Source organism: Belonocnema kinseyi, chromosome 4 (assembly GCF_010883055.1).
Source record: "Belonocnema kinseyi isolate 2016_QV_RU_SX_M_011 chromosome 4, B_treatae_v1, whole genome shotgun sequence".
Taxonomy (NCBI): domain Eukaryota; kingdom Metazoa; phylum Arthropoda; class Insecta; order Hymenoptera; family Cynipidae; genus Belonocnema; species Belonocnema kinseyi.
Window position 1 is genome coordinate 149,102,650 of NC_046660.1, and position 14,091 is coordinate 149,116,740.

The window sequence follows — 14,091 nt, forward strand, 5'->3', positions numbered from 1 at the left end:
TATTTTTCTAGGGCCGCCCCTGTACGAGATCATGCACCGGAAATATGCGAATCATGTGTCATGTAGGCAGATATTACTATGTTATTAGGTTAATAAAATTGAAAAGAATAAGTTTTTAACTTTTATATCCTCATATTTTGGTTCTATAACTCACCTTTCTGCCTTGTGCATAATGTTAATATATTGTCAGCCTTTAAAAACGATCAGTTAACCAAAACTGTAATCATTAAATATTCAATAATGTACATCAGAGAAACACTTTGTAAACGTTTATTTTCAATTGCGTTTATTGAAAATAAATATTGAAATACTGTAATAAAATGAAATAACTAAAACTCTGGTTGTTAATAAAATTTTATATTTAGTAGTTAGTCACCCCCCAGCACACTTATAGATATTTAGTTTCTACGGGGCTACGTGACACCACTAGAGGAGTGAAAGCCACGAGCATCTGCCATTACTCGCGCTCTAGAGAAGAAATGCAGGTGCAGGCGGAACATGTGTTCCCGAAATGAATAGCCTTGATTCAGTAGCTGTCTTTATAAATTATCCTGAAACTTTGCTGGAAATAGCCCAAGAAATACTATATGCCAGGATCTGCTAATGGTCATTCGATTTTCATGAAAATTTGCAAAATCGTAATACTTGTAAATATACAAAATTTAGTAGAAAGTTACATTCCATAATATTGTATGATCGTTATTTTCTGTCACTCTAAGGAAAGCAAAGATAATGGCGCAACGTTGAGCTCCATTTATAGCGAATTACCGCTACACCGACGGTAAAAAAAGAAAATATCAGAAAAACAAATAGAAAAGAAAAACATTTTATTTCACATTTCCTCAACTTTACTTAATCTATTCACTAGATGTATCCAAAGAACCACAAAAAATCGGTAGTTAATTCAAATTGACTACGAAAGAGGATCTAGACCAAGGCATCTGCTGTTTTGTACACAAGCATGCTGTCTACTGCACCTCGGAGCCAGATAGCGACGAGGACTTAATCGACTCGTTTATGCTTGAATTTATCTCACTATTGACTCATTGCATTCCTTAGGACGCTATCAGGTTCATTAAATTCTGAAGAGCTTGACGCTAGGAACTTTTGTCTCCTCTGTTTATTTATTAATAATTTTTGGACTAAAAATTTGGACAAACCGAAATTTCGTACATAACAATTTTTTATGCTTTAATAGCTGATTAGCTAAGTTTGATATTGTCTTAAATAAATGTTTAGGGACTCATGGAATACAAATAATTGGTTTATTATTCCATTTATTTGCTATTAACAAATTTTATGAACAAATTAGCAAATATTGGAGAAGAAGTTTCGAATGAAGAAGGCAAATGAGTAAAAAACTCACCATTTTTTGTTAAGATGTGCGACGTTTCGTTGGCATGGGTTCAACAACGTCAGGCCTGATGAGGTTGGCGAACCCATGCCAACGAAACGTCGCACATCTTGACAAAAAATTGTGGGTTTTTGACTCAATTGCCTTCTTCATTCGAAACTTCTTCTCCAACAAAGTTATGAAAGGCGAATTATTCAAATTAGCAAATAGTCTTATTATCGATAAAACGAAAGTTCCGTCTGCTGAAAGTGCTTCAAACTAATGTACCAATGGCATTTAATTACGAAACTAATGGAAAAGTGTATAGTAACCATTTTTATAAACAATTCTTGTGGGAAGCTATTAAAATTTAATATTTTGTAAAATTATAATTTCCTTCAATCGCCAGAACGACTTTAGGTATTCCCTGATATAATAAATATTTCTTAATATTTGATAAAATATAACAATTTAAATTTGTATAAACATTTTTAAAAATGTCACCCTTTCGCATAGAAAGAATTTTTTTGCACTGGAAATGTTTTAAGCTGTTTGGCGAATAACGGCTGGACGCAAAAATATTTGTGAAGTTAACAATAACCATGTTTATAAATAATGATCGTGACTAAATATTCAAATTTAAGGTTTTATCCCATTGAATTTTCCTGCTTTGCTTAATGGCTACGATTATTTCTAAAAATGTTTCCTAGATAATATTTAGAGAAATATCGCAACTTAAATAATAATGAATTCTGATACTTTCTTTCTATCACAAGGATTTAGCGAGCATGAAAAAGTCATTCATTTCCTTCGCATTTGTCATTACTTTCAGGTTGAAATTCCACAATAAAATATATGTTCAACTAACCTGCAAACTTGTTGTCGAAACAAGCTTTAATAAATGCTTAACTCTGCCATTTGATTTTTAAATAAGAGATAAAATCATGATTGAATTTGCTTTCAACCTCCTTTTCCGATTGTTTATCACTTAAATTAAATTCTCTCTTAAATACTGCGCAAATTTTCGACGCCTCAATTGGAATTAGAAATCAAAAAAATCGGACAGGCTCTTTTCGAGAACTTCTAAAGTATCCAATTGGTCTTAATGGAAGACCAATTCTTGGAAAAATATTAAATATAACAAATTGTTCTACAATTGTATAACATTATTTAGTATTTATATCTATTATTAACAGAAAATCTCAGAATTATAAAAGGAAAAAAATAAAGAAAACAAATATGATATAATGCAGAAAAAAATAAAACTTTGAAAAGCAAACCTCTTAGTCCAATGCGCATATTTCTGAAAGAGAATATTAAAACGACTGAAAGTTATTAAAACAAAACATACTGGATACCGTGGCTACGAGAAAGAATTCTATTTCTCAATTTTTCATTTGAAGGAACCAAATCTTTGCTGCGCAAAGCTGATGAAATTTGAAATTTTCAATTCTATTTGCTTATAAATAATCAGGTTGTTACATTTTACCAAACAATAACGATGATATATCATTTTCAGAAATATCTGTACCCTCTCTGGCCAATGATGGAAATCTAAATTTATTAAAACCTTAAGTTTGAGTATTTTGTCACAAGAATTATTAATAACAGTGGTTATTGTTAACTTTTCTAATATTATAGTGACTAGCAATCATTCGAACAATAGCTCAAATCATTTTCAGAGAAAAACAATTTGTTTATATTTGATCATGTATTATCAAATATCTATTATTTTAAGAAATACCTGAATTATTTTGGGCTTATTTGCCAATTCGTTCATAAAATTTGTTTGTAACAAATAAATGAAATAATAAACAAATTATTTATATTCTAAGAGTCCCTAAACATACATTTAGGAAAATACATAGTTTTCCTAATCACTTATTAAAGCGTAAAAAATTGGTATGAACAAAATTTCAGTTTTTCTATACGTTGGGTCGAAAAATAATTAATAAAAAAATGGAGGAGACAAAAGTTTAGAGTGTCAAGCTCTTTAGAATTATATGAACTATAATTTAAAACAAAATTAAAAATAGGACAAAAATTTAAGGCTGTGAACATTTTTGAATGAAAAAAGTGCATTTCCTCCCACTGGGTCGGCCCGTGACAACAGTGTTGTATCGTCAACTATTAATCCTGGGTATAGCGGGAAAATTATATGAAAATATCTTAAGAGCTATACTCAAAGCAGCAATGGACGCAACCAGTGGTATAGCCAGAAACCAGTATGGCTTTAGGAAGGGAAGATCAACCATCGACGGGAAGGCAATAACAGATAAAATATTGTGTACATTATACTTATGGTCAATGTCAAAAATGCGTGCAACTTGGTAAGGTGGGTTGACATCATCAGGCTTTGAAAACGCAAATTATGGTTCAGGAGAGTAGGCAAAAAGAAAAAGCAGGTGAAAGACAGGATTGTTCTGGTCACTAGAATGAGGTTGCCAAGTGGTTACGGTATCTTGGCATAAATATTGAAGTAAAGCTAACATTCTGGGAGCAAATTAGGACTGCTGTAGATGACTACTATCCATTTCATTTTGCTCTACCTAGCTTTAGTATAAGCGAGTTCATTCCCTGTTAAATCACGTCGTAGAAAAATGTCTGCGGTGTAAAGGAAAGGAGCCATACGGGTCATAAGTGCATATTTCACGGCATCAGAAGCTACAGCTTGTGAGGATAAGTTATGCCCGTTAAAATCACCCTCTACAACGGCCCAACTTTTCAGGGTCGGATAAAATTTATAAACTCAACTAAATGCAAATAATATGAGAAGATTCTTAAGGACCGGAAGCCTAGGACGGCAGCCACTAGCGATAATTAACGGTTATAATCCTGGTACTGCAGAGGCTAGTCACACTTTCAATAATCACTATCCCATTTTACATGCTCAATTTTCATCATTCCTTTTGCGAAATTCTGAAATACTAAAATAAGGAAAACCATGGAAATTTCCGGGGGTTGGGTACTTTCTAACGTAAATAAATGAGTTCAGCCGCAGGTCAGAAAAGAAATACGTGATTTATTAAAGAACGTGTAATAACTAGAAGAAACTTGGTAACGATAATAAACTTTAACTTAGAGCGTACATCTTGTCTTGATTTAATTTCGAAACACACAATCAGAACAAACTTTCCTAACGCCTGAATGTAAACGGAAGCTATAACACAAGAAAATACCCAAATATCACTACGATAGCGTGGTTATCCCCTTACGTTGTTTTTACATCATGGCCTACCATGTGTCAAAGTCGCGATAACTCATTTTAAGCGCTTAATATTTTGAGATTTGAGAAGCACGAAGAATTACTTCATGTTTCTCTAGATCCTAAATCACTTTTCTTTCCTTTTTTTCTGTAATAAGAGAACCGCTAAGTTTGTATTCACGTTTCCCTCATTATACAAAAACATCCCCACAGAGCATTTAGAGGAAGGAGAAAGCTTTTACGAGGTCCTCTTATAATTGCAACAATATATCCCGCCAAGGCCTTCACGAAAAATAAAAACGACACATACCTTATTGATCCTTAAATATCTTTTACTATTCAAATCTCAAATAAAATTAATTCTATTATTGAAAATCCTTACAAGCGTTTCTCTATTCTACAGTATTAATAATAATAAATGGTAAAATCACCGATTGTATGGTACTTGTATTTCGCGGGAGACTCGGTGCGAATGTGACAGGGCGCACAACGGAGAGCGCTAAGATTCGTAGGTACATGGTGCGAGGCAGCCAATGGGTGCGTTCCTTACGGTCGCTTCGACCTCCGAAGCCATTTATGGCGCCTGGATTTCAATTTGGTCTTTCATCTTGTACGGAAGAGTGTTGCGAATACGATACTTTGCGCCATTTCATGGCGCCATTTTGCCACTTCCGGGGCAGAGACCGTATAGTTAAACTTTTCTTGCCTCGCTTCGCACAATGGGAGGAAATGCACTTTTTTCGTTCAAAAATTTCCAGAGCCTTCAATTTTTGTCCGATATTTTATTTTATTTTTAAAAATTAATGTTCAGTAAATTATAAAGAGCTTGACGCTCTGAACATTTGTCTCTTCTACTTGTTTATTAATAATTTTTCTACTAAAAGTATGGAAAAACTGAAATTTTTTACATAACAATTTTTTACTCTTTAATATCTGATCAGGTAAACTTTATATTGTCTTAAATGAATGTTTAGGGACTAATAGAATACAAATAATTTGCTCATTAAGCAATTAATTTGTTATAAACAAATTTTATGAACAAACTAGCAAATAGTCTTATTATCGGTAAAAAAAATTCTGTTCACTAAAAGAGCTTCATATTGATGTAGAAATGGTTTATAATTACAAGAATAATTTAAAAATTTATAATGACCATTGTTGTAAACAATTCTTATGGCAAAATATTAAAATTTCAGATTTTTTCAAATTATTATTTCCTCCAATCGCCAGAACGACTTCAGGTATTTCTTAAAATAATAAATATTTAATAATATTTGATCAAATACAACAGGTCAAATTTTTATAAACAAATTAGATGAACGAATTCAAAATTTTGGTCTTTCCGCATAGAAATTTTTTTGTTTTTGCACCGGAATTGTTTTAAGCTATTGGATGAATGACTGCTAGTCACAAAAATATTAGAAAAGTTAACAATAAAAATTGTTGTAAATAATTCTCTTGATAAAATATTCAAATTTAAGGTTTTATCAAATTTTATTTTTCTTAATCGCTAGAATGGCTACTAATATTCCTGAAAAATGTATTTTTTATAATATTTAGGAAAATATAACAACTTAAATCTTTATAGACAATTTAGATAAACAAATTCCAAATTTTGCCAGTTTCACTTAGAAAAAGTCGGAGTTTCAATCGCACTAGATTGAGAATGAATCATAACACTACATGCTAAGATTCACTTAATATAAAATCTTTTGACAATAACCCACCGACTTGATAGGCAAACCCCTAAGTTTACAGAGATTCATATCAGAAAACGGGATTGGCAATGAATGCAGAAAAACAGGTGCTTTTTCATAAATTTTAGAATTTTGAAATATTTCTTCTTTCGTAACTGATACATTGGTCCGAATTCACTAACAGTTTGTGTGCTGAATCAGTGTTAGTAGCAATACGAGAAAACTTGCGTGAATTGAACTCTCGCATATTCCTGTAGTCTTTCTTCCGACCTTCACCTGCCTCTTCGGAAAACTGTCCAATTGGTAATGGAAAATGTTTCATGACATCAGCTCCATAAAATATAATATCTTATGGACAGTTACAGGTATGTAGTACGAAGGGTATAAACGTACCCAAGTGCGAAGTCACGTACGGCCCAACATTGGACCATAGTCGGCAAAAATATTGCCGAAGCTCGACTGCCATTATCGCGTCAATAACGGAATGGTAACTGTGTCATGCGCTTGGCGGCCAAGGCTGGGCTGCCATTGTCGGCCCAACTCTGGATACCAATACCTGACCAACCTGGATGCCGGAGTGAATTCAAAAACTGAAAAAATTTTTTTTAATTTTTCTTAGAATGCTTCTGATTTATCCATTTTTGCGGTTTCCATGGTATATATTTCAAAATATTTCCAAGTCAGTCGGCTCTGTACTTGTTAATTTATGCAGAATTTACGCAAATATTTCCACTAACTCCAAGTCTATCCCTCTAATTTCTGCTGTTATTTCAGAGTTTGCAGAAAACCTTCTTGCAGTATTCCCGTCATGTTCATCTCTTTAAGTGTAGCTTGACAAATGAAGCAAGTCATAGATGACAAAGTTCCAGAAAGAGCCTGGCAAACTTTTTGGTCGAGCATCGTAAACATCATATCAGTTTTTATCACAAAAGTACCGGAATCGTTCTTTATCATTGTGGGCTTCATTTTATCGATTTCTTTTTGAAGTGATGATATGACTGAATTGGTTTTTTCTGGGGTTTCTTTTGCGAAATCTATAGTATTGGCCTTCAATATGATGTTGACGATGAATTAGGATTTTACCATACTACTGAATTGACCAAATTCTGTAAGTGAAGTCGCAGTGGTGCCATTGAAACCATGAAGATACTATTATCCACCATATCTGGATCATGTTTCTTTTGCTTGTATGTGCTTAGGCTTGAAAAACCATCACAACCGAATTTCCCAGTTCACTTCAAGTTATGAGATTTCCTTTTATCCGTAAATGGAAGAAAAATATCACGATTTTTAAAAATTCGAGATATCGTATGATACGAGTATAATAAAGATTTTAAACTGATTGTAAAACCATTTTCCGTTACCTTAATCGAATCTGGATAAAATCATGATTCAATTTGCTTTAACCTTTTCCAGTTGTTTATCGCTTAAATTAAATTCTCTTTTTAAATACTGCCCCAAATCTTCTGAACCTCCATTGGAACTAGAAATAAAAAAATTGGATAGGGTCTTTTTGAGAACTTTTAATGTATCCATTATTTTGTCTTAATGGAACACCATTTATTACACAAAGATTAAACACAAGACATGTTTTTACAATTGCCTAAAATAATATATTACTTACATCTATTATTAACACAAAATCCCGGAATTAGAAAACGAAACAAATAATGAAAACAAATATAATATAATGCAGAAAAGAATACAGCTGTAAAAAGAAAACTCTTAGTCCATGGTTACGGCAAAGAATTCCATTTCTAAATTATTCATTTGAAGGAACCAGATTATTTTTATACGTGAAATTGACAAAATTTTGAATTTGTTTATCTAAATTGTTTATAAAGATTTAAATTGTTATATTTTACTAAATATTATAAAAGATATATTTTTCAGAAATATTAGTAGCCATTCTAGCGATTAAAGAAAATTAAGATTTGACAAAACCTTAAATTTTAATATTTTATCACGAGAATTATTTATAACAATTGTTATTGTTAACTTTTCTAATATTTTTGTGAAAAAATTTCTATGCGAAAGGACCAAAATTTTGAATCTGTTTATCTAATATGTTTATAAAAATTTAAATTGTTATATTTTATCAAATATTATTAAATATTTATTATTTTAAGAAATACCTGAAGTCGTTCTGGCTATTGGAGAAAATTATGATTTGAAAAAATCTGAAATTGTAATACTTTGCCATAAGAACTGTTTATAACAATGGTTATTATAAAATTTTAAATTATTCTTGTTTTTATATAGCATTCCTACATTAATATAAAGCATTTTTAGTAAATAGAACATTTTTTTACCGATAATAAGACTATTTGCTAATTTGTTCATAAAATTTGTTTATAACAAATAAATATACTAATGAGCAAATTATTTGTATTTTATGAGTCCCTAAACATTTATTTCAGACAATATAAAATTTACCTAATTAGTTATTTATTATAAAAAATTGTTATGTAAAAAATTTCAGTTTTTCCATACATTTAGTGAACAAATTATTAATAAACAAGTAGAAGAGACACGATTTCAGTGCGTCAAGCTCTTCAGAATTAAATAAACTTCAATAAAAAAAAATAAAATAAAAATCGGACAAAAATTGAAGGCTCTGGACATTTTTGAACGAAAAAAGTGAATTTCCTCTCACTGTATGTCGCTCCGAGCTTAGACGCGCGTGAAATGAAAAATGTGGTAACTCTGACTATTTTTGATTTTTGTAACCTCACAAGGCCGAAGGAAGGAGTTAATTATTTTCAATGTGAAAGGTAAAATACACCTTGTCACAAGCTTCGATTATTGCATAAGTACTACACATATTTTTATCTTACCGAGTTCCCGAGTGTACATGGGATTTTTTACGCACACCTACACAAAATTTAAAAAACCACATCAAAGTGGATTTACTGTACAGCTGAAGCTGTTTACAACACTAAACAACCCTTTTCCATGTGTGACCGATGGGCGGAGTCTAGAGAGGCGGTCCAAGAGTAGCCCGGCTATAACACCACGCCAGACAAGGTTGTGACTCTGGTACTCTGCTGAGAACACAATTGGGGCATTGAAGCGGGATACTACTAGAAAGTTCTTTGCTTTAAAAAAAAAGAGGAGCAAGAAGAACGATGTCACCACTGGAGAATCAGTTAAGAATTGAATGAGGTTTAACGAAACATGATATCCCCTTACAGTGCTGAAATGTGATGTGTTAAAAGAGACAAGCGTCCCTTTTACCGAGGACGACGCCTACCAATAAGGGGTGGATTAGCTGAGAATCAAATGAGTCAACAGTGAAGGCGTATAAACTGGAAGCTAAATCTTTCTAAAGAAAAGGGCTATAATAATCCCCGCCCCCTCTCAAGATGTCGAAAGCCGACGAGCTCGATGTGCATCTTATTCTGCACCGCTAAGGGCGACGCGCAAAACTAAAAGGGCCAGGGGATGCGATTATTGAGGGCGACCACAATCATTGCCTACAAAACGTACCAAGTAAATAAACAAGCAAAACACTGAGGCATGATATAGCGGTCCAAAACTCTTCACTCTGATTAAACGCGAAAGCGATTTCGGGGTCCAAGAGTGGCCAGGAAAAGGCTCAGCGTAAAATTCAATTCTCATTGGTACGTATTCCTAGTAAAGCGAAATGTTTTCTGAAGTCTTTTTATCATAAGATAGTGTAAAAAAGCTTAAAGCAAAGGTATGCCACACTTATAAACATTCTCAATATTTGTTGTGTTCTCCTCTTTTTGTCTATACAAAAAAGTTTCTTTTTCAGCCTGACGTACCTCTATTGAATGACCTTCCAAGCATCTGCTTCTCGCATATTAGGCATTTTCAACAGTTTGTAATAAATGGTTCGATTAAAATTCTTGAAAATATTCAATAGTATTTGCTATTTTGAAAATAGTTGTGTGAGATAAAAATTGATGTATGGGACTAACCTCTAGCTATGCGTAGAACTCGCATTACACGAATTATGGTAGGATTAATAGGAATAACTTTGGACTCAACTTCCTCCAGCACAATTCCCACTACTGACAAAATTACAATTCCTACGTCGAGCTGATTCCACCTAAAAGATAAATATGCAAAGATTAACCGATTTAAAATATTTTTATTGACCCTAATTTTTTTTTTCCAAGAGCAAGTAGTTTTCCGCGTTAAGCGGCTTTAACTTTCAAAAATGTATGCGTACGCGCTAAGCCTACTAGAAAAAATTAAAACTAATACTGTTCAGCGTACGTAAGCGACGAGTTTTTACTAGAATGCATCTGATGATAAAAGCGTTTGAACATTATGCCTGAGTGAAACACCTGACAATGTGTGTGTGTGAGTAAGGGTAAGTTGGTCTGTTTTAAAAAGAGAAAACGCATAATAAAGTACAAATGAAAAATAAATTGCGCCATTGTAGATTTAATGTAGGAATATTGCTGTATAGTATTTTGGTTTGAAGCAGGAGGAGGAAGTGAGCCTTCAGTGAAAGAGAGGATGGAGCGCATTAGTAAAGTAATACACCAGTGTAAAACAGCGGAAACAGAAGTTTCGAGGACCACCAGAAGGTGAGAGAATATATAGTCAAGGCTTTAGTGTAGTCAGTGAGATGCTAAAGTACAGAGTGGAGATTTGAGGATGGAAGGGACACACGAGACTCGAAATTTCGCCGAAAATTTTTTTTTAGATGGGCATTATGAGAGTTGTTCAGCATATACTTTGTAAGAGGAAACTTAAACTGTGGAAATCAAAATAATGAAAATAAAAGACAATTTCGTCGTAAAGCGTTCTCCGACGTTATAAATATTTGCAGTAAAAATATATCTTTCGCTTGTTTGGAGATGGTATAATATGGTAGGTTTGATATTGTTGGTGAAAATTTTCAGTCGAAAGTAAAGATAAAAAATTTTGTTTCATTTTTAATTTAAAATCTGAATTTCAACGACATAATCTCAAAAACTATTATTTGGTCTAATCTAGAAGTATAAACTGATAGTTATATGCATGAATGGTTTTTCTGAAAAAATGATGTATTTATGTATATAATTATGTATGTATTATCTATGTAAAAACATTATCGGTATACTGGAAGTACAAATTGAAAACTCACTTTTGGATGTAAAACAAAAATAAAGAAGTGTTCTCGCACAAGTAAGAATAAATGGTCATTATGAGGAATCTACATACAAAACCGTGAATATACATGTAGATAAATGAGGTATCATTTATGATAGATTCAATGTTTTAACGATTATTCATTTTAATAAAAAAAGATATTTCGGGTTCCAATCGTGTCAAAAACTACGAATTTCGCCAACGTTTCGTGAACATTGCAGTTCACTTCTTCAGGGAGGGCTGCAGTATAAAACTAGATAACCAACAAAATCGAAATTTTTCAGCAGAGTGAAAAATTATTCTGCAAAATCGAAATCACCAATTTAAAGACAAAACAAAGGCTGACTTCCAAGCCAAAGTGTTTCTAAATTTAGCCCAAAAAATTACAATAAAAAAATTATCCACGTCCGAGAAATAGAATGTGAAGGTTGTAGAATTTTAAAGTGAGAGGAACTTAAAATTGAAACTGACTCAGTTATCTACGGGTTGCTCTTGCAGTGGCTGGGAAAGCGTTTCGCGTACGTATGCTGTTCGTAAGAAGTTCGCTGGTGGCTTTCGCAACATCTATTGCAAAAAGCGCCAATGTATCGGATGTTTCTGGCGCCACAGAGTTTTCATGCATGCATGCGCGTTACATGAATCTATGAGAATAAGAAATGTACATCCCCAGTGAGCACAAAGTTTGGCGACGTCTTTACGACATCGTTACGACATCTACACGATAACTCTACAAAATCATATGTCCATCGCGTTAAGGTGTCTTTACGATATCATAAATAAGTCGTATGATCTGACGATGTCTTTACGACATCGCAAAGTCACCGAAACGACATGGGCAGAGGATGTCGTAAAGTTGTCGTAAAGATGTCGTAACGATATCGTAAACACGTCGTCAAATTTTGTGCCCACTGGGTCAACATTTTTTCCCCTTTTCTGTGACTTACTTTAGGTCAATAGGTACACGGGAATGCTTGAGGTGTTATTATTTTCGAAAAAGAAAGTTTTTTTGTTCATTACTTGCCCAAATTTTACCTGTGGTATTATTTAGTAACGAAGAGTTATATATGTCGAGTTTGAACGCTTACAAAATTACGCATGCTATAATAGACGAATACTGCAAGAAATTGATCAGGATCCTTAATCTTTTGGAAATAAACAAAACCAGATAAAAAGGTCACATTCATCACTTACTTGTCTTTCAAATATAAGTGTAATCCAATTGCTATAAGCTTCATAATTGATTCCAATATAAATACAGCTGTAAAGAAGTAGTTGAAAATTTTTAAAGCATATGTTAGCGCCTTGGGCATCATATAAAACTCCAATGCCATAGTAACGACATTTAAACCAATCACCGCAGCTATTGCTAGATCGAAGTATTTTGATGTCACAACGGTATGAACGAAAAGTCTCTGCTTTGAATAATTGCTGTAGTAAGGAGGTTCGTGCAATTCTGGAAAAAAAGTTTATTTCATACTTTTATTTACTTAAGTTTTCTTATTGTTAACCCAAATATAACACATTCCAAAAACAGCTTAGTATTTCTCTTTCTATAAAACAGAAATAAGTCTCCAAAAACATAAATCAGAAGTAACTTGCGACTGGTACGTCCTAAATGCATCCGTATATTCGCACTTCCCTAATTTTCTTGACTGTATCAAATTTGGGAAAGATTATAACTAGGAGATGAGTATACCAGTAAATAAATTGTTAGACACAATCTATAATAGAAAATTGTTTTATTGAAAAATGTATACGAGGATAATTTTGTAATTAAGAGAGAAGAAAGTTGAAGGACGGGTGTATCTCACTTGTACGCTGAATAACGTTTAGACTTGATTTCTAAACGGAAAACAACTAATTGTTATTTGTTTATTGGGTACAAAAAGGTTAGGAAATAAATTTTATATAGACAAACTCATTAAAGCTTACCCTTAGTTTTCAAATGGAGAAGGTTGCATTTCATGCAGAATCGTCGAGGAGTATTACAGTTGTAGAAAATCAGGGCCACTAAACCTATCGCGAAATTCAATAGAAAATTGTTTCAAAGTGAACCATTGGATTTTGTGGCCATAATGTCACCTGCCAGTTATACCTTTCAAAAACTAAAAAGAGGCCTTATAAGTGCTAATCATTTACTCTTAACGTAACGCAAGAATGTTCAACTCAGTTCAAAAATGTATAAAGTTCTTTATTGCACAATTCGGAAAATTAAGGGTTCTATTTTCCCATGACATCATACGTAGCTGCAAATAAAGAAAGCGGAAAATTATAGCTTGGATATTACTTAGCACCGTGATTTTTAGTACTTAAGTGATTATTTCCGGTTAACTTTAATAACATTGATTGATTCAGGGTGAAATGTTTTTGTATAATTTCACAGCCATGCAAAAAAGTGTGCGGATCTGGTAACAAGACATACGTATTCCTATTGGTTTTGGGGCGCTGAATTCAAATTCGGTATCAAAAATCACCCACCACGTCATGGTTGAGCCATAACCTCAAAAAAGACGAAAAATCATGCACTGAGGCAAATAAATTTCAAAATAATGCCAGTGATGCATATTTTCACTTCAAAAACATGTCGACAACTGTGAAGCATCAACCCTTGCCTGATATCAACTTATTTAACATAACTTTGCCCCACAGAACCTGACCTCACCTAACCGGAATTAACAGAAATTTATTGAACTACACGTAAAGCTCTGGAAGCATATTTTCCCAGTAGCAAATGTGTGCTACATCGA

At 33.0% G+C, this 14,091-nt stretch overlaps 1 protein-coding gene across 5 annotated transcripts in view; it reads right to left on the reverse strand.

Annotated features, from left to right (window-relative positions):
• The window catches only part of LOC117171991 (voltage-dependent T-type calcium channel subunit alpha-1G-like), a 206,904-nt gene that overhangs the window by 116,427 nt on the left and 76,386 nt on the right, over positions 1 to 14,091 (reverse strand). For all 5 annotated transcript variants that reach the window (XM_033359708.1, XM_033359704.1, XM_033359707.1 and 2 more), the window contains 2 exons: positions 12,536 to 12,797; positions 10,180 to 10,310 (listed from right to left, as the gene is read on the reverse strand). In XM_033359708.1, the coding sequence (XP_033215599.1) occupies positions 10,180 to 10,310; positions 12,536 to 12,797 (393 nt within the window). The remainder of the gene's footprint in view (positions 1 to 10,179; positions 10,311 to 12,535; positions 12,798 to 14,091) is intronic.